The sequence below is a fragment of the Mugil cephalus genome, chromosome 9, assembly GCF_022458985.1.
Source record: "Mugil cephalus isolate CIBA_MC_2020 chromosome 9, CIBA_Mcephalus_1.1, whole genome shotgun sequence".
In the NCBI taxonomy this organism is placed as follows: Eukaryota; Metazoa; Chordata; class Actinopteri; order Mugiliformes; family Mugilidae; genus Mugil; species Mugil cephalus.
In genome coordinates, this window is record NC_061778.1 from 14,540,035 (window position 1) to 14,559,708 (window position 19,674).

At 42.0% G+C, this 19,674-nt stretch overlaps 1 protein-coding gene across 1 annotated transcript in view; it reads left to right on the forward strand.

Annotated features, from left to right (window-relative positions):
* Positions 1–19,674, forward strand: part of LOC125013660 (cGMP-inhibited 3',5'-cyclic phosphodiesterase A-like) — a 54,047-nt gene that overhangs the window by 26,820 nt on the left and 7,553 nt on the right. Inside the window, exons 3-15 of the mRNA XM_047594517.1 lie at positions 5,349–5,594; positions 8,723–8,868; positions 8,942–9,060; positions 9,173–9,422; positions 9,655–9,731; positions 9,914–10,110; positions 10,381–10,518; positions 10,927–11,038; positions 11,893–11,997; positions 13,814–14,013; positions 14,420–14,623; positions 14,797–14,958; positions 18,799–19,060. Coding sequence (XP_047450473.1) covers positions 5,349–5,594; positions 8,723–8,868; positions 8,942–9,060; positions 9,173–9,422; positions 9,655–9,731; positions 9,914–10,110; positions 10,381–10,518; positions 10,927–11,038; positions 11,893–11,997; positions 13,814–14,013; positions 14,420–14,623; positions 14,797–14,958; positions 18,799–19,060 — 2,218 coding nt within the window. The remainder of the gene's footprint in view (positions 1–5,348; positions 5,595–8,722; positions 8,869–8,941; positions 9,061–9,172; positions 9,423–9,654; positions 9,732–9,913; positions 10,111–10,380; positions 10,519–10,926; positions 11,039–11,892; positions 11,998–13,813; positions 14,014–14,419; positions 14,624–14,796; positions 14,959–18,798; positions 19,061–19,674) is intronic.

Sequence of the window (19,674 nt, forward strand, 5' to 3'; positions counted from 1 at the left end):
TTTCTCTTCGGACTTGTTTCAACCTTGCAGCTCCAACTTCAGACAGCAACAACCCCACCGTCTTAACATACTTTTAATGAATCAATATGTACCTCGGTTTCCTGATGCAGAAAGGGCTTTTCTGATAATACACACTACTCACTGCTTGGTTGTCATGCATCACCTGCTATCACAGGAAACACTTGACAAGTAGTAGGCGTAGTGTAACTGTGGCCAACTGAGCCCCGAACAACTATTTTATGGTTCACAGATGAGTCACTTTGATCTTTGTCCCGAAGTATCCTGGCAACCAGGTATTTTCAATAAAAACTGATTTCTTCTTACTGCAGGTCCTCTCATCCCTGAACTACCAGTGCACATTTGCAATTGGCAGATGCAAGAGGCAGGGGCGGGTGAGAGGACCGAGGGAGGTTCATGAGGCAGCGAGCAGATGAGAGTGGAGAGGAGAGAGGAGAGAGGAGAGAGGAAGAGTTTTGGTGCTACATTATTGAAATGTCAGCTGCGTTGGATTGAGACTCTCATGAGTGGCTTAATCTGACATTTGAGCACAGGTTAAAGGAAGGAAAGCGAGCATAAAGCTTGCCCGCGTCTGCAGGAATCTAGATAGCAACATCACGACTGAGTGGCTGTGTTACAAAAAAAAACTGAACACAAATGATGCAGAGGAGGCACTCGGCCAGCACCATGGGACGGCACCAGGACAATGCACATCTCCATAAACAGGTTCAGTATGAGTTCAGTTCAGTCTAGGTAATATGCCGTTGCGTTTCCTGCATGTACAAGCGCTTTGTGCGTGCGTGCACATGTGTGCAAGCTATTTAGTCAGTAATGATGAGGTGGTTTAAATAGGACAACTCGAAGCAATGTCTAAATTAAGCTTCTTGATACAGCCTAGTTTTTAGGTCAATTACGTATGTGAGAGGCTGGTGTTCATTAGTAGGGGAGTGAAGCCAGTGTCAAGAGATTCGGCAGCGTCACTATTGTTCTTTACTTTTTGTTGAGGAGCATGTCTTAAGGTGTTAGCTGCACGTTAAATATATATACGTTATCTCCCGGTTCGCACAGTTTCTGTATCTTACCTCAAGCAATCGATATCTATTGATTTTGTGTTAGCGTCGCTGTTCCCCATTGTTAAAACGAGATAAAGTTGCATTTGCAGCGGAATGAAAGTTCCAGACAAATTTTATCTCCTGACCACTTCAATGAAACTCTCAGAATACGGTCTTTGCCAGTCCTCATAAACAAATCCATTCATAAGACTTTAGAGGATTAACCGTGAGGTGCTCCGGCTCTGCGATTCTGAAATTGTATCAAGAGCATAAACGTACCCCCCCCCCTCTGGCATGCTTTACTGGCTAGAACTGCTTCAGATTTGTGGCGTAAAGGCTTTCTACATATTTGATACATTTCTGTGCGATTGATGTAACAGTACAGAAACAATACACGGCCCTCCACTCTAGTGCTGTATTTACAGTTGCCGTAGATTTGACTGTGGGGGAGCTCAGCTGGTCTGCTAGAGTGAGCTGTTCTCTTTTTCACTTGACTGGCCACGGCCTGCCCATGGACTCGACTCCCCTCTCTCTCTCTCTCTCGCTCTTTCTCTCTCTATCTTCGTGTCTGTCACTCTCTTTCTTTCTCTCGCTCTATCACTCTTTTTCTCTTTGTCTCTCTCTGCTCTCACCATCTGCCTTTATGCCCGATCTGCCTACATGTTTCCTAACTGTCTCTCAGGAGAGGGCAGGGGATGGGGCGGGGCGGGGGGTCTATAGAGGGAAAACCGAGATAGTGGGAAACAGCAGATATGGGAAACTGGAGGAAAAATAATCGCAGGAAGGAAAAAAACAAAAAACGTGGAACCGCTTTTAGAGCAAGTGAAATTTTTAAAGCGTTGTTTTTTTTGTATTTGTTTTTTTTAAATTCAAGGACTTTCTTCAAGTAAATTCCTCTTCAGGTTATCGGTCATGGACAAATTATCAGTGGATAATTTTACTTTAAAATGCGTCAGTAAAATTTCCGGTGGCAACGTAGATCATTTACAGTTTGGTACTGGCAGGCCACGATAATATCCCAGCCATAGCTCAGTTATAGCAATTTTGTTGACACGCTGACAGGACTGCATTGTCATTTTTGTGACTCATAATTCCCATATTTTTGTTGTTATTCTTACCATCCAAATCTTCCCATCCTGATCCAAATCAGCATTTCTAGTCGGAGGACCTTGATCTTATTTTATTTATCTGCGTGCATCATCGGAGGCCAGTGTTTCACGTTGTCTTCTGTTACAGCGCACTGCATTTGTTAAGGGATTACGGCCCATCTCTCTTTGTGTGCAGCATGTACTGTATTACCCTGAAAGCCTGGGAGACTGATCCCAAGGGGCAGTTCTGGTACATGCATGCCTGCCTGCTTGAGTGTGTGTGTGTGTATGTGTATATGTGTGGGTGTGTACACACATATCTGCGTGCGTCCGCTGTTGATTTACTCATTGACCATCACTCCCCCTGCCGTATCCTGTGGGCCTGTATGCTGGGAGGAATCAATAACCTTCTCCCTCAACTTGCCTCTCCGCTGGGCCTCTACCAGAACAGCGCTCTGTAACGCCGATGCTGCCGGACCCGAATGCACGCACAAATGCGCGCTCACGCTCGTTTTTTTTTTTGTTTGTTTGTTTGTTTGTTTTTTTAAAACACTGAATTAAAATGCTAGAAGTTAAATATCACACAGAAAAAGTGCCATAAAACAGCTGGAATGCCCGAATCCATGTGTGTGTGTGTGTGTGTGTGTGTGGTTCGGGCGTTTACGGACAAACACACACACAAATCCATGCTCCTAGTATCTCGGTGCCTCCCTGGCATTAGCTGAACAGAGTCCATTACTGCCAGGTAATAGGTGAATGTCACAATAGCAGGATGTCATAAAGCTCTGGAGTGGTCTAATGGGTTTTGTTCAGGTTGAGGTGACACATGCACACTTGCACACGCACACATACGGACACATGCTCTTCCAGGAAACTGTCCTCCTATGTGCTTGATGCATTTACTCGCCCCGTTCTGAAGGAGTTGTAAGGTCTCTTTAAAGAAGCAAATGATGGGAATTCTCCGTCACTTTGTTTACACGTATTCTGCCCCTGCTACCTGACATGTCTCAGCACAAGCTGGTTTCCATGTGTTCCTACGCACGTGAATGAAAAGAAAAAAAGCTGAATAGGTAGGAATGGCTCGCGAGCTCAGGTTGCGCACACAGAAACACACAGAAACACACGGATGAAATTAGAAAGGGAAAACGCTTGGCAGGGATACAAGAGAAGTGGCAGAAGCAGAGGTTGCTGCCAGTCGCCAAGCCTAGTATAGCCTCGGGGGGGGACAGGCAGATGGGAGAGCGAAGGGCTTATGGATGGAGTGATCATGTGAGCTCATTTGCTTCATGCGCTGGCACAGTGGGGCAGAGGAAGATGCAGGAGGAGAGGAGGAGTCGGAGAGAGAGGAAAACATCACGCTTTGATGATCAGCTTTTGTTTCTCAAGCTTGGTTAATGTTCCACTAGAAGATATTATTTTACGTTTAAAGCAATATGTTGACCGTGTCCTAAAATACAAAAGCATACACCACATGTGAGGCTTCCTTGGTTTCAAAATGTCCAATCCAAGATCCAAGAACTCCTCCTACCAAGAGCTAAACTTTTAGCAGCCGCCACACGAGATATAAATATAAAAATAAAATATCCAGAACAGATTTAAGGCTCAGACAATGATGATGCCAAATATGGAAATATTGTTTTTGACTTAAAAGTAACTTCGAGAGAAGTGACTGAAATGATTGAGATCTTCGACGGCTGCTTGTTTTCTTGAACGTAAAATAGTGTTGTGCGCATTAAACTGAAACTATATTCCTCACTACTGTGGCTCAGGTTCACTTCCACCTCATGACTGCCTGTCTCTCTTCACTGGTACTATCAAATGAAAGGCGTGAAAGAGCCAACAAATACCTTTAAATAGACATGTTTCTGTACTTTCTTGTCCTGGTTATCGGACAGCGCTACTATTGACAAGTAGACAGTTTCCAGCACGACTGTTCTAAATACACAAAAAAAATGAAGAAAGAGTTAAGCGTTCAGATTTTTGTCAAACATCTTTGACTTTTCTTCTTCAAAGTAAAAACTGCTGCATCAGAAACATGAAACACAAAAAAGTCTGAAACAGAAAAATAAATAAAATAATCTGGCGATGAAATAAAACAATGAAATGTGTGTTACTTATGACACAAACCCTCTAGGGTTTAACAGAGACACGGCTCTGTTAAGTCTCACAAAGATCAGTCAGCTCCAGGTCTCCGCAAACATTAAGTCTTTTGATCACTGTTTCCATGGAATTATACAAAGCAAAGTACTTTTTGTAAATATGATTCCGTTCCAGTGCACTTTGTACAAGGTTTAGGAGTTAATGCACCTCTAATTATAGTTTAATAGTCATTTAGTGTCTAGTCTACTATGACCAGCCCGGGGTGCAAGTGTGCTTCTCACTGGCGTCGTCATTAATCTTATGATCAGTGGTATTATCGTAACAACAGATCGCAAATAAATGGCGAGCTGGAGAAAAGGGAAATGCTTGGAAATGCTTTAGTCATTTTTAAAAGTTGCTCTGACTATTTATTTACTCTTAAAACTGATTTAAATTTGGTATTTTTGCATGGTGTGACTCGTCTTCATAATGTTCTTTTCCCATGTACAGACTCAGCTGTCATCAGACCCTATAAAATTTGCATGCATTGCATATTGTTAGCATGTGTGTTCATGTACATGCGTTTTGGGAGTGCAGGGAAATTGATTCCGGAGCTAAAGAGGAGCTGATTAGCACATGTTGACATTAACGGTGAAATCCATTACTGAATCCACACATGGTTGACCTTTGACACAGATGAGCCTTCGGGGCTTATCAGTCGATATGTCGATTCGGTAGCAGCTAAATTTAGGCAGGAGGGGGCGAGGTGGGGCGGGAGGGGTGGCATGTCGTTCTTTGTATGGATATTGCTGGATGTCCTTGTTGTTTTTATGATCAAGATATGTTTAGTAATGTTGTTGTTCATTACTAAACTGCCGTCACCATGCATTACGATAATGTTGCACTGCCTGTTGTTGCAAAATGTGTAATTTAATACAAAGACGAGCTCACACAATAGATGTACAGTTGTCTCTGATACACAGACATAAAAGTTCTCCTTCTCTCTCATGTAAAGAAGCTGTGTGCATTAGAATGATACCTGATCCCACATTATGTTTGTGTTAAACAAGAAAACGTGACCAAAAACGCTTTATCTCATTCCCACACCTTTCCCTCTCATCTTGTCTTCTAGTCTTCGGGCACCAGTGTGATAGTGGACATTGCGGTGATGGGCGAAGCCCACGGTTTGATCTCAGACCTGCTGGCAGACCCCTCGCTGCCCCCTAACACCTGCAGCTCCCTGAAGGCTGTCAGCAACCTCCTCAGCACCCAGATCAGCCTCCAGCCACTCCACCGGCCTCGCATCCCTGCGGACACACACACCTGCTCTGACTCGGAGGACGGGCCCGATAAAGCGGAGAGGCTGGCCATACCTAAGGTTGATGTTTGTCTCTCTCAAGTAGTTTCCCTCGTGTTTCGTGTCTTTGGTGTTTTTCGGTAATATCAGAAAATGCAAAGAAACATCTAAGAGGACACACGGCAAGTCAAAAGATTAGATGGAAAATGTGTATAACTTGGAATTTACCCTAATTTTTACAATGAAATTTAATACTGATGGGATTTGTCAGACTTCTGGAGCCACAGAGAGACGTCGAAATGTGAAATCTGTTGCCTTTTTCTTTTCAACAGCTTCCCATTCCACATTAACAAGCAATATATACATATTTGTGTTCACATTTAATGTGATTAACAACTTTTTTCCACTGCATGTGCAATGAATGCATCAGAAGTATCAATGTTGCGTTTTAGTTTTGTACAGTGCAGGGCAATGCCCGCACACACGTGCACCTCCTTCCTGAATAACCCCCTCCCCCACATCTCTTCCCTCACTGCTGGCACAGCGCGGGCCCCTAATGTAGCAAACAATGACGCAAAAGCTTCCATGGAGTCTTTTTAATGTTTTACAAGGCCCCGTGCTTCAAAATGTATGCAGGCACTTAAGACGGCAAGGAAACTAAATAAAGCGTGTGATGCAATGCAGGATAGCCTACCAGGAAAGTGACTAGCAGCTTTAACACCGCCTGAGCGCACTCAAACGCCCGAGCCCCGTAGTGTAACTCAATGAGATGCCGCCTCATTTTAGCTCATTGGGGATCTGTGAGTCTGCATGTGGTAGTGGGTGAAGTTGGTGATTCAGCTCACTCGCGCTGCCCCCGTCGTACGGCTCTGGACGGAGGACCAGAAATAGCCGTTACATAAAGGTAATCAGTGATGTCGGCGAGGGGCCGTTTCTCGCCAAGGTTTGACTTTGCATAAACGGGACAGCAAAAGTCTAGCTTTCTGTTAAAAGCCTGGGGACACTTTGTAACTTTTGCTTGTACTTTCTGTCAGCGGTACATCATGCATGGGGCTTTTACTTGTCTTCGCCTAGTGTTTGGCTTTAAGTTCAGGGTGATTTTCTGCACAGGCCTCTCTTAACATCACCACTTACTACAATTCACCAAATGTAACACAGTGCTCTAAGACATCATTATGAACTGAGCTGAAATACAGGTACATAAAAAAAGATGCATACATGCATCGTGGATACATTTCAAAACTTTAAATGACGATACCACACAGTATTCACAGTTACCAGCTTATCGCTAAACCTTGTTTCTCTCCAAACCTCTCAGGTCTATTTTACACTTCTCCTCTGTCATTCTTTCACACCCTATTAGAGATATTTGATTAGATTTCCTTCACTGCAGAAATGGCAAGTACACAAAATGTGATCCTCTGCTGCCCTCTATATTCCAATGCGCACGTGCGCTTGCATGTCGCTTTCAGACATATGCACCTGACAGTATGAAAATACAAACTGACAATTGAATCCCCAACTGAATCCCCAACACTTTTGTTAATTGACAACACGAGGTAAACAAGCATGACTCCTCTGTTACGTAACATTATGTCCCCCATGGGCTTTTAAACAAACAGGAATGGGCTGAAAGAAACATTTCAGGCCGGGTTTAATTCCTTTTCTTGATTTGGTGGTGGAGAAAACGATGCACTGTTGCTCTGTAGAAAGTCATAAAAGAGTCTTTTCATAAGTGTTGTCCGTCGTTTTGGATTACTCCCGACTGTTAGTTATTTTAAACTGATATGATCAGAGGATGAGACACCGCTAGACTTTATAAGCTGTAGCTCATAGACAAAGTTAGAAAGTGTAGGATAAAAGTAAAAACAAAAAAAAGTATAGAAATAATATCAACTGTGATGGAGAATCTTGTTTTAAAAAGTCCTGCTGGGTAAATGAGACTGGTTCTCGGGAATCAGAGTTTATCGAGAAACAAGAAATGTTAATGAGGTCACTTAGGACTGTGTGGGTGTTGAGTGAATAATAGCAGCGTACACCTCGGGGTGTCAATCAGAGCACATGTGATGCTCAGGTGAGATCAAACAGCTCATTACTGAGAGCACAAACATGATCTGATTAGGACTGCACATCATTAATCTAATCAGCAAATCGGCCCAGGAGACAAGGAAGTATTTATACTGACTGCTCATTTAAGTTACAATCAAATAACTTTAAATTCGCCATTTTTCCAGAAAGGCGTCACAGAGTTAGTCGTAGCATGAAGGTACTACATTGTGGTTAGCTCAGTATACGACTTAAGGAAAATAAAAATTCAGTGAAAGGCAAAATAGATGCTCACCAGTCAAAGATCCACACAACTCATTGAAGTTCATTAAAATCTGCCTGACGCAGTGATCTTCAAAATGAAATGGTACAAGTGATCAGCTAACCACATAGTGTTTATGTCATTTAGACAATAGTCTGCACTTTTTTTTTTTCAAACAATGCGTATGTGAAAATACGATCCAAAAAAAAATGATAATGCAGGATTTCCCATTACCAAAGCCTAACACAGACACACAATCTATTATAGCATCAGGGGCGTCACTGGGCTTTAATTACAGGGGAGGCTTAGCCCCCAGGAAATGCACGGGATGGAAGCGAACGTAGCACGTGAGCACAAAACTTCACAAACAGCTAAAAAAAATAAATTTTTTCATTTATTATCATTATTTCAATCGTTCACGTTACAACAACAAATGCAAGTTCCAACAGCAACGATAACTGATCAACATAGCGGCTAATGCCAGGACTTTCGCACACAATTTCGCACACAATAACTGTTTGCTACCACCTCTACAGCAAACCGGTGGGAAGACCAGGTGTGTGTTCAGTGATGTGGGTGCACTCTATATGAACAAGTGGAATGGACTGGATAACGATGCACTGAAGGGGGCTCGCTCTACCTCACACTGTGAAGTGAAGGGAAACACAATACATACAATAAATACAATTATTTATAAAATTATTTATTTAAACTCATATTCTGGCCACTTTACATTGAATTTATCGGCACTTTTTTTTGTAACCCAGCCAAATTATTTAGGGGAGCTTAAGAATATTTTAGGGAGGTTTCCACCCCCCCTAAAATAGGCCAGTGGTTAGCATTTTTCTTCTACATGAACCTGCTGTGAGTGTGTAAACATATCTCCGTGTTTGACTCGCAGCGTCTCAGACGGAGCCTGCCACCGGGACTGCTGAGGAGAATTTCTTCAACGTGGACCACGACCACCTCAGCTACAGGGCTGCCCACCATCGAGCCGGGCCCTGTACGCAGGGACCGCTCAGCCAGCATCAAACACACCACAGACAGGTACGGCCTCGCGCTCAGGTCTTAGGATAACCGTCGGATTACCTTTACCTGACTTTGTTTTCCTTCATTTAAGCGGTGAAGCGTGGAACAACTCGGTGATGATGACCATCTCAAAGAGTCGCTCCATGTCTGCCTCCTACGCCACCTCTGTCACTTCCAACCACCTCTACGGCAAACCACTGGGAAGACCAGGTGTGTGTTCACGAGTCGAAATAATGCACACATTGTGTAGGCTGGGAGAGCAGGTTTTAGAATCTGTGTTTTAAAATTTAATAAATCTTTTTTTTTTCTTTTTTTTTTTAAGGTTTCCCTCCCTCCAACATATCACCTCTGGGCTCTCCGTGCCCATCTCCTCCCGTCCAGGGCACTCCCGTCTCCAGCCCGACGATAAAGACGTGTTCAGTGCAGCTTCCAGAGCTGGCCGGCCCGCTAACAGAGAGGACACCTGGGCCTGCGCCCCCCAAGAGCCATCACAGAGCCTTAACTCACAGCCAGAGCGCCCCGAGCTCCACCACCATCACCACTCACTGGCGGCCTCCGTCACTCTGTGGCAGGTAACGCACCATAACTTAGCTGTTGTCTTATATGAGCTAATTTAATAACGGAGAGCTTCCATTTAGGATTGAATTGCGCGTGAGGGTTCACCAGCTGAGGGAAGTGAAACGCTTTGTTAGTTTATTGGAGAAGAAAGGAGCTGCCTAAGTAATCAGATGAAAGAGAACGATCAGGATGGACTGGTATGTGTCATCTGAATGTTTTAGTGTCTCTCTGCTTTCATTCTGCCAGCTGTGGGAGGCCGTACAGCAGTCGACTCAACCACGGGGCAGAATCTGTTGATAAAGGAGACAGAGTACCCCATCCAGGTAAACAGCCCAGTGTTTCAGCGTCTGCTCGGCAAGATTAAATAACATGTCTTCCAACTCACTAGTTCACAGATAAAATGAATTTATGAGGAAGAAGGGAGCTCTGTACATCCCTCACTATGACTTTTAGTATTGTTTCTGGTTGGTCTGGCATACATCGAGCATGTGCGATGTCTCCCCAGATGAGCGGGCAGTAGCGTCATCAGACTATGACAGCACCTACGACAGCACCTATGAGACCAACCACAGTGACAGCAGCGACTTTGCACAGAATGAAGAGGAGGGAGAAGGGGGCAAGAAGCCGTCCGAAGCAAGGGAAGGTGGCAGGGAGCATCCACCAGAGGGCATCATTCTTCACCCGCTCCTGACATCGCCAGAGGTAGGAAGTCAGACAGGCAGCGAAGATTATGTCCTGAATTGATCAAAATCCACATCTACTAAGAATTAGGCTGGATTTTTTTTTAAAAAAAAACCTCCATTACTGTGTCACTGTGCCGCTATAATGCATGTTACACAATAAATACTTTTTGAAAATGCAGGTGAGTATCTACACCTGATAAAAAGTTATTAAAAGTGTCTTTATTACACCTGCAAGTGTTTCTCTGCCTCTTTCTGACCTTTCCTGTGAATGCTCACCATTACCTGACAGGACAGGCCAATCTTGGCTCCTGACTCTCCGGTAATGCCAGGACTGGAGCCTCTGATGAGTGAACTCAACAACTGGAACTTTCCCATTTTTACACTTGTGGAGAAAATAAACAGCAAGACAGGCTGCATCCTGAGCCAGGTAATTTGCGAGGGGCTACTGCACCCTGTGTGATTTCATGAAAACACACCAATACTGATTTCGCTAATAAGATCCCATATTGACAGACCTGCCCACAAGTAAAGTATGTGCAGAGTAAAATATAAAATATATGCAGTCTGGAGCTCAGAGATTGTGACATTAGCTGTCAAAAGTGGGTAGTGGGTGATTTTTTGTGCTTTTTTTAATCTAAAATCATTTATTGAAAGGCCTCTAAGCTTACCTCATCACAGCAGGGTTGACTAAATAAGCAGTATGATCATAAATGTAGCCACTGAATGCAACATGCAAATGTTTAGTGTTAAAAGTATTTAATTTAGGTTGGATATTTTTTATCATTCTTAATAGATATTTCTAAACCTCAGAAGTGATTACGTTTTTGTTCCTCAGGTTTCTTACAGGCTCTTTGAGGACACAGGTCTGTTTGAGACCTTCAGGATCCCTGTACAGGAGTTTATGAACTACTTCCATGCTTTGGAGAATGGGTACAGGGATATACCTTGTGAGTAGAAGGTCCAGTTACTTAAACAAATGAAACGTTTAGAGCTGGTGTTACCTTCAGCGGCCACTAGGTGGATGTATTGCTCGGAAAATAAATCAATTTTTAGTGGAATGCGTTCTTCCTGCCTCACAGGTTTGTGGCATGTACCGTTTTCAGGAATCTTAATAATTTAAGAGCACACGATGAGTATGCATTAACCCGCCGGTTCATTAGATACACTGGTGAAAATGAATGCATTCTAATAAAACACTGAAGGGGGATTTAGAGCACGACTGTTACATTAGGACACTTGTTTTCACTAGGACATTCTGTGTGTCTGTGTCTATGTTGTGTACACAGGCATTTCTTTGTGACTCTGTTTTAGATTTATGTGTTGACATTGTGAACTGGCCAGCAGCAAGACCTTGTATTTTATTTTTTGACTTTAAGCTCTTATACGTCACTGATAACATGAGACTTTAAATACGTTTCAGAGCAACTTCACATGGTAACGTTATTATTTTTTCCCCCCTGTGTGCTTCAACACAGTTATACAATATAATGTGTAATGATATATTGTTGTAGAAGAATTCTTAAAATACGCCCACAAGCCTGACCCTGACAGTATCAGTGTGGTGATATTATGCATCATGTAGATTTTACATGTTGTGCTGCACTGTCTAACGTATCATTTTCAAAATGATAAGACTCTTATTAACCTCTTTCAAATATGCACTAGTTATCCTCGTAGACACCCGCCAGTTTTGCATATTTTACAAAAAGGACAGTGAGTGCTTGCATTGTGGCACCAGGAGGTGATGAGACTTTTACCACTATAGCCCATACAGCTGTGAATTTTATGTTGCTCTCCCCAGATCACAACCGAATCCATGCCACTGATGTACTGCATGCTGTCTGGTACCTCACCACTCAGCCTGTGCCAGGGCTGCCCACTCTGACCGAGAACGGAATACACACTGGTACACGCACCTTTTATTCAAGTCAAATAATAGTAATAGAAAAGAAATTAGAGGCCAGGAGCTTGGTGCCAGAGAAGAGAAAGTAGAGGACATGTCCTCTGTGCATCGTCCCCCAGCGGCCTAGGCCTACTGCAGCATAACTAAGGGAATAACTAACTATAACCAGCCCCAATTATAAGTTTTGTCAAAAAGGTAAGTCCTAAGTCAGGCCTTAAAAGTAGAGACGGTGTCTGCCCCCTGAACCCAAACTGGTAGCTGGTTTAACAGGAGAGGAGCCTGATAGCTGAAGGCTATACCCCCCATCCTACTTTTAGAAAGTCTAGGAACCACAAGTAGACCTGAACTTTGAGATCGAAGTGATCTGTCGGGACAATATGGTACTATGAGGTCTTTCCGTTCTGATGGAGCTAGGCTTTTCGGCGCCTTGTATGTAAGGAGGAGGATTCAATTTAATTCAGTTCTAGATTTTAAAGGGAGCCAATGAAGAGAACCTAAAACTGGAGTAATGTGATCTCTCTCTAAGCCCTGTCAGTGCTCTTGCCGCAGCATTTTGAATCAATTGAAGAGCTTTTAAAGAGCTATTTGGTCAGCCAGACAGTAATGAATTACAATAACAGCCTGGAAGACACAAATGTATGAACTACTTTTTCCACATCACTCTGAGAAAGGATGGTCCTAATTTTGATAATATTACGAAGGTGAAAGAAAGCAGTCCTGGTCACCTGCTTTATGTGAGAATTAAAGGACATATCCTGGTCAAATATAACACCAAGGTTTTTCACAGTAGTACTGGAGGCCACAGAAACCTGGTGATAAGATAATGAATCTCAGCCATGTTCAGGGCCAAATACAATGACTTCTGTTTGTCTGAGTTTAAAAGTAGAAAATTACATCCAAAATTACATCCAAGCCTGTCTTTAAGGAATGCGTGGACTTTAACCAGCTGATTAATTTCATATGGATGAATATAGCTGGGTATCATCTGCGTAGCGATGGAAGTTTATGCCATGCTTTCTAATAATATTGCCTAAGGGAAGCATGTATAATGTGAATAACATTGGTCCTAGCACAGAACCCTGAGGAACTCCATAGATTACTTTGTCAAATATAGAAGAATCATTGTTTACATGGACAAACTGGAATCTTTCTGACAGATATGATTGAAACCAGTCTAATGCAGTTCCTGTAATCGTGATCACATGTTTCTGTAGTAAAATACTGTGATCAATAGTGTTTGATGAAATTCTTCAAACCATTCCTATTTAAATGGTCACACAATTGATTGGCAACAACCTTTTCTAAAACTTTAGAAATAAAAGACCCAGTACCTTCTTATCATGTGGTTCCCTCTTTCCCATATTTTGTCGTCCAGCTTCATCAGCCAGTTTCTATTTTTTGTCTCGCTGTCATGTTTCAATCTTCAATTCAAATGCCAACAGTAGCAAAAATGTCCAATTCTATTTGTGCACCATTACCTGATAGGACAATTATGCAATTCAATTCTATTTATGCATATTTCACCATTTTGCAGATACTAATGGGCCTTCAGTAAATATCTCTCCTTCGTCTAAAATATATTCACTCTCTTACATATTTTAGCAGTGTCATAAACACAGTGTGATTGCAAACTACTATAGTATAGTTCCCTTCTTAGTTATTATTGTTTTTTTCTGTGGCGAGATACTGGAGATTGACTGAAGTGAGTGAAAATGTTCACAGATCAAACTTGAATACAATCCTCTAATAGTTTTCATCTTAATAAAGAGCTCAGGCCTGAGTCACTGATGACGTTTTCGGTCTTTCTTTTTATCCACAGACTCGGAGAACGGCATTACGCCTGGTGCCACGGGCTACCTGGAGTCCAAGATGAACTTGGTGCTGGAGGAAGGCTACAGCTCCCTGGCTCGGCTCATCCCTGGCCTGGAGCTCATGGCCCTGTATGTAGCTGCTGCCATGCACGACTATGACCACCCCGGGAGGACCAATGCCTTTCTAGTAGCTACCAGTGCGCCACAGGTAAATGACTGTTGTGACTGTTAAGGTTTAAACTATAGGTTCAAATACAAACAAGGACATCTTCAACCGACTCGTACAGACTGCAAGAAAACATCAAGCTCAAATATAGGAGCGCAATGACTGTAGTGAATAATTTGCGATGAACTTAATTCTGAATTCTACCTCATATGCATTAGTAGGCCAAGACCTTAGATCCAAAGACCCAAGATCTTAAAGTTATCAGGACAGATAAGCCAGCTCTCGCAAAATATGCTCAAACATGGAGAAGTTCATAGTTAATACATTTTGATAGAAGGCAGCATTATAGGAAAACTAAAGAATCAGATCAAAGGAAGGGCACCATTTCCCAAAAGCTACCTGAATTATATATTTGATGCTAATCTCATCATACCCTCCTCCACTCTAGGCTCTCCTATACAACGATCGATCAGTCTTAGAAAACCATCATGCAGCTTCAGCTTGGAACCTCTTCATGTCTCGACCCGAATATAACTTCCTTGTGAACCTTGAACACGTCGAGTTCAAGCGCTTCCGCTTCCTAGTCATTGAAGCTATCCTGGCCACTGATCTGAAGAAGCACTTTGACTTCCTTGCAGAGTTTAATGCAAAGGTAATTACTGCTGTGTCACCACTCTCCTCACTTAAATATTTTGTTCTGCCTTTTATCTCCACATTGTCCAAGACTCGTGTTAACAACTGGTTTGTTGAGAATTCTTTCTTAAAACGTATCATTTAAAAAAAAATAAAAAATACAAATAGAATACCGTACCAACCTCTCCCCAGGTGGGCGATGAAGGAGTGACTGGAATCGATTGGAGCAATGAGAACGATCGATTGCTGGTGTGTCAGATGTGCATCAAGCTAGCTGATGTCAATGGGCCGCTGAAGTGTAAGGAGCTGCATCTGCAATGGACAGAAGGGATCGTCAATGAGTTCTACGAACAAGTATGTCTATAAAAAATATCTGCAATCAAAAGGGAACAGGCAGTTGTATAAAGAAAAACACTATCAAACTATATCAGATACACAGCTGTGTATTGTACTGGTCACAAAGATGCAAAGAACTGAATTATACGAAAGAAAGAAATCTGTAAAGAAATCTTTACAGAACAATTTGAAAGAAGTGAAATGTTTTAGTGTAAAAAAGGAACAAAATGAAAGCTACAGAAAACACATAATTTACAATGCAAATTCATAAACTTAAAAATATGGTTCTCTAACGTTGAACATTTTCCAACAAATGAGAAAGACTGTGGTTAAATATCAAGAGACTCGAAAGCATTTTACAGCTAATCTGATTAATCAGGATGGTGTGCATATGGTTTGACCAGGTTTGAATGGCTTCCCACCAAGTGTCAGCACATTTTGCTGGATGCTGCAAACCAAAAACTCCAGAATTATCATATTTTAAGGAAAAACACTCTCCTCTATAGGTTGTTTTCTACCTACAAACTGGACTTGATCTCCATCATTCCCAGTAGCTAGCCGATGTTCATGAGTTGATTACAATAAGCTCTGACTACAAGCCAGCATTTATAATGTCTCACAAAGAATTTGGACTTACAGATAAATCGCTTTTGTGCAATAAATCAAACTAAACATGAGGATACCTATGTTAGTTCATGGTTTAGAAAAAAATACCTAAGTACTGTAATGCAGAGTTTATAAGAAGTTATGAGAGGCCACACTGACTGTCTCACTAGATGTCAGCAGGCCTGTATCCATAAGGGCTGATTCATGGTCAGTTTTCTGTAATATTGTACTACTTGGCTTTCTTAGCATAATATGAAAAATGAGATGGATTCCAAATCACGTTAATAGTGTTTCACGCTAAACTATGAAACTACAAAATATCAAAAATGATTGTAGATTTAGAGATTTTTAGAAATATGGTTTTTATTGTATATGTCCAAACAACAAAGCTAAGACAAGGTCAACTTTTTTTTTTAGCTGTTGTTTGGTTATACTATGACCTGGACGACACTTGATGGGGCGATGAACAATATTTGGTAACTTCTGTACACATTTTAAATTGCATCCCGGTGTCTAACAGTTTTCATTCAGCCAGTCAGCGAAGATCAAGGAAACATTATCAGGTCAAATGTGGTCTGCAAGGTTCACCTCTGCATGAACATAGCATGAGCAGGTGCCATGAAGAAGTGGCCTAATGTTATTTAATGTGATAATGTGTATGTTGACCAGTGCCTGAATCATCATTTATGTTCTATTTATTTAAATACGTGTTTACATTTTCTTTACCACTTAAGGGCAAGGAACCATATATGGTAACTTCTTAGACCTTGATTTTCTACATGGCAAATGTCACAAAAGTAATATATATATATGACAGACATATATGCTCCCACTGTTTCAAATTAATCCTCTCTGAAGATTGTACTTGTTCTAACTTTTTTGCATTTACTCATTAGATATTAAGCATCTCATAAGAATTAAGCAATTTAATTACCAATAGATAATAATTAGAGAAGGACCTGTAAGTTAAAGAAAACCCATACTGATGACTATATTAAGATCATTGTGAGTTTTCATTCTATAAAAGATATACTATTAAAGCAAGCTGCAAGTCACAAGTCCCCTGCCCCCTATTACAAATTGTATAAGTATGTAAATTGACTGCTGAGAAAGTATGTGTGTCGCTCCACAATTTTATGAAAACGGGAATATCTTACATAAAGAAAATTATAATATTTACAAAGGCAAAGAGTACAATTGTAAAGTTCCATTAAGCCCAAGAGGCACTCTATCCATTTGCTCGCCTTCCTCCACGGGGAGGTCACAGGTCAAGGGAAACTGCATATGAACGGTACCGGTGCATACGACGGGGATTTAGTTTCCTGCTCAAGGACCTTCATGTGGGTTACCTCTGACGGAAATAGAATATTCAGAACACTTACGTAGAGGCTCATGAATCTGTGACAGAGCGCTGTAGATGGATGCCTGGCAACAAATCCCACTCTGAACCAACAAGACCATAAAGATCAAACCCGATTCGTCAGAGAGATATGGTTATTTCCATAGCAACAACATTCTAAGTAAACAGCGCTCTTTTGAAACTTTTGGGTTTGTGAAGATTTGTCTATTGTCACTGTAACAATATTTATAAAGGCCTTTATATCCGCAAACAGGCGGTAACGGGAATGTTTAATCAACAGACTCGGTATCAGCGCACATCACAACTTTTCGCTGAGCAGTCAGAGACCTCTGATCTGAGCCGTGCTGATTGTTGAGGAAAGCGTCATCCCTCTGATCTGTGTCTGATGCTTAGCATTCTGCTGTTGCTCTCAAACCTTCTGTTCAGTTCTCATAATAGCTCTGAGAATTATGTATGTCCTTTCAAGCGGGAGCGTCAGGGGGATGGGCGAAGGGAGAGAGCGCCAGCCACAGACAGAGGGTGTACGTATGTTTTCCTTTTTGCAGAGGGGAGGCCGATGACCTAAATGTGCCATCCTTGACAGCACTCCTTCACAGCCATACAGAGCGAGATCGCAGGTTGAACTAGGATCTCAGCAGCAACTGACAGCACATACATGCATTTACATTATGCCCTGATGTTCATATTCTGTGGACATTAGCAATATCTATTTGTTAGTCTTTTCCTTCTGTTCATTTACACTGTGACATACATACACATCACTCACACTACCAGAGCTGTGCACCTATGCCATTCAGGTTTCTGGTTACCATAGTGATTAAAGTCCTAGCCCCTCCTCTTTGAAAGCGTCAGAACACAAATGTAAAAGAACAATGTAGCTCTGTCATAACGTATGTAAGTACAGCACATGCTCTGCAGTCATGGGTTTCGCTGCATAAAGGCAGACTTTAAAAGGTTAATATAGATACGGCCCCGGCCCACGAAAAGACAAACCGTGCTATTAGGAAAGCAATCAGCACAATAAATCCATAAATACATCTTGCTGTGTCTGAGATGTGCATTTAAAAACAGCTCTGTCTTTGTGGATGGAAAATGGGAAAGGCATGACTGACAAGTAGCCCAAGGATGAGGAAGGAGCAGCGTGGCTCCACTTTGGCCTTTATGTCTTTATCCGGCCTCCACTTACAGTAGATGATTGTTATACAAATCACCCCTTATACAAATATGATTATGTTCTATATGGTAGAAAACTAGGACTCTGACTTAGTTGTCGCAAAGAGCCTGCACATATTGGGTGGCCAAAGACAATTAGTGAGAATACTGATGTCAGCCTTTACCTGCAGTGACATCGTGGATACAAATCCTGAGATTACTGTGGGCAATCTGTACAGACATAGTTATATTAGGATGACTGGTACCTACATATCAGCCATAGCTTGAAATTATATTTTTCTATTTGCAGTCTTCTTGACCTACTTTTAGGAGACTGTCCCCAGAGGCGTGGATCTGAGACTTTCTGTGTGTTGGGCATAGCTGAGTTCATATTATTTGAGCAATGGAAAATCAATCAGCATTTTACTGAAACAATTTTCAGTTTATATACTGATATGTTCTTTATATTGTACAGTATGTTTTTGTTTGCTAAAAGAAAAACAATCAAACTAAAGTTTGAGTCCTTAAAGTCTATACTTTATTCTCTGCCAATTTTAACATTAACTTTTAAGGTTTGAATGTATGGGCTCTCACATATGGACATACTTGGTATATGTGTCTGAGTAACGTCCACACAAATGCCAGTTCTAAATGTTTCCCAGCAGAACATTGAATTGTCCCAAGATGTTATTTACTTCTCCTGCCTGATCGATGTCTACACCATGTTTCTACTGTTCTAGGGTGATGAAGAAGCAAGCCTAGGCCTTCCCATCAGCCCATTCATGGACCGGTCCGCTCCACAGCTCGCTAAACTACAAGAATCCTTCATCACTCACATAGTGGGACCACTGTGCTCCTCCTACGACTCTGCTGCCCTTATGCCGGGACGATGGGTCGACCCGTCAGAGGAAGAGATGGGTCCAGAGGTAGAGAAGGAAGGGCAAGATATGGAGGAGGAGGATACGGCGGATGAGGACGGGTCAACGAGTTCTGACACCTCCCGTACGTTAACCTCTCTGTTGTTCGTGTTTTGCAAAAATTTTACTTGTTACTGTATTTATCATCTAACAGTGTCTGCCACTATTTACTTAGACAGCATCACTGCCTCCTAAGATTAATGTTGTTTTGCTTGGAGGTATCCTGGGAGATCTGGCTGTTGTGTAAATAGCATTTTAAGTAGTTGTCATTTAGGGAAATACCCGTTTTGCACTTGGAGCAACAACTCTACTACAACAACTAAATGACCGCATACAGTAAGTCAGCTGCCATAATGTTATAATAAGTACTTCCTTACAGAACCAGTGTTTGGGAATTAGCAGTATCTCGTGGGGGAGCTTGCAGATTGCAACCAACTGGATACGCCTCCTCCCTCTCTGAGTGTGCAGGAGAACCTTTGGTGGATGTCACAAAATGCTCTTTTGAGAACTAGTGTTTGGTTTGTACATGTCTGACTATGTAGAAACATGCAGAGTGGAACCTGCTTCCTATGGGGGAAGTAGGTAGAACAGATTATCCATGGACCAGAGGGTTATTGATTCCATCCCCCTGTACTAGATTGCCTGTTGCTCCCAGTGCCAATCAGTTGACTCTGTGGTAAATGTGACATTGTAAAAGCA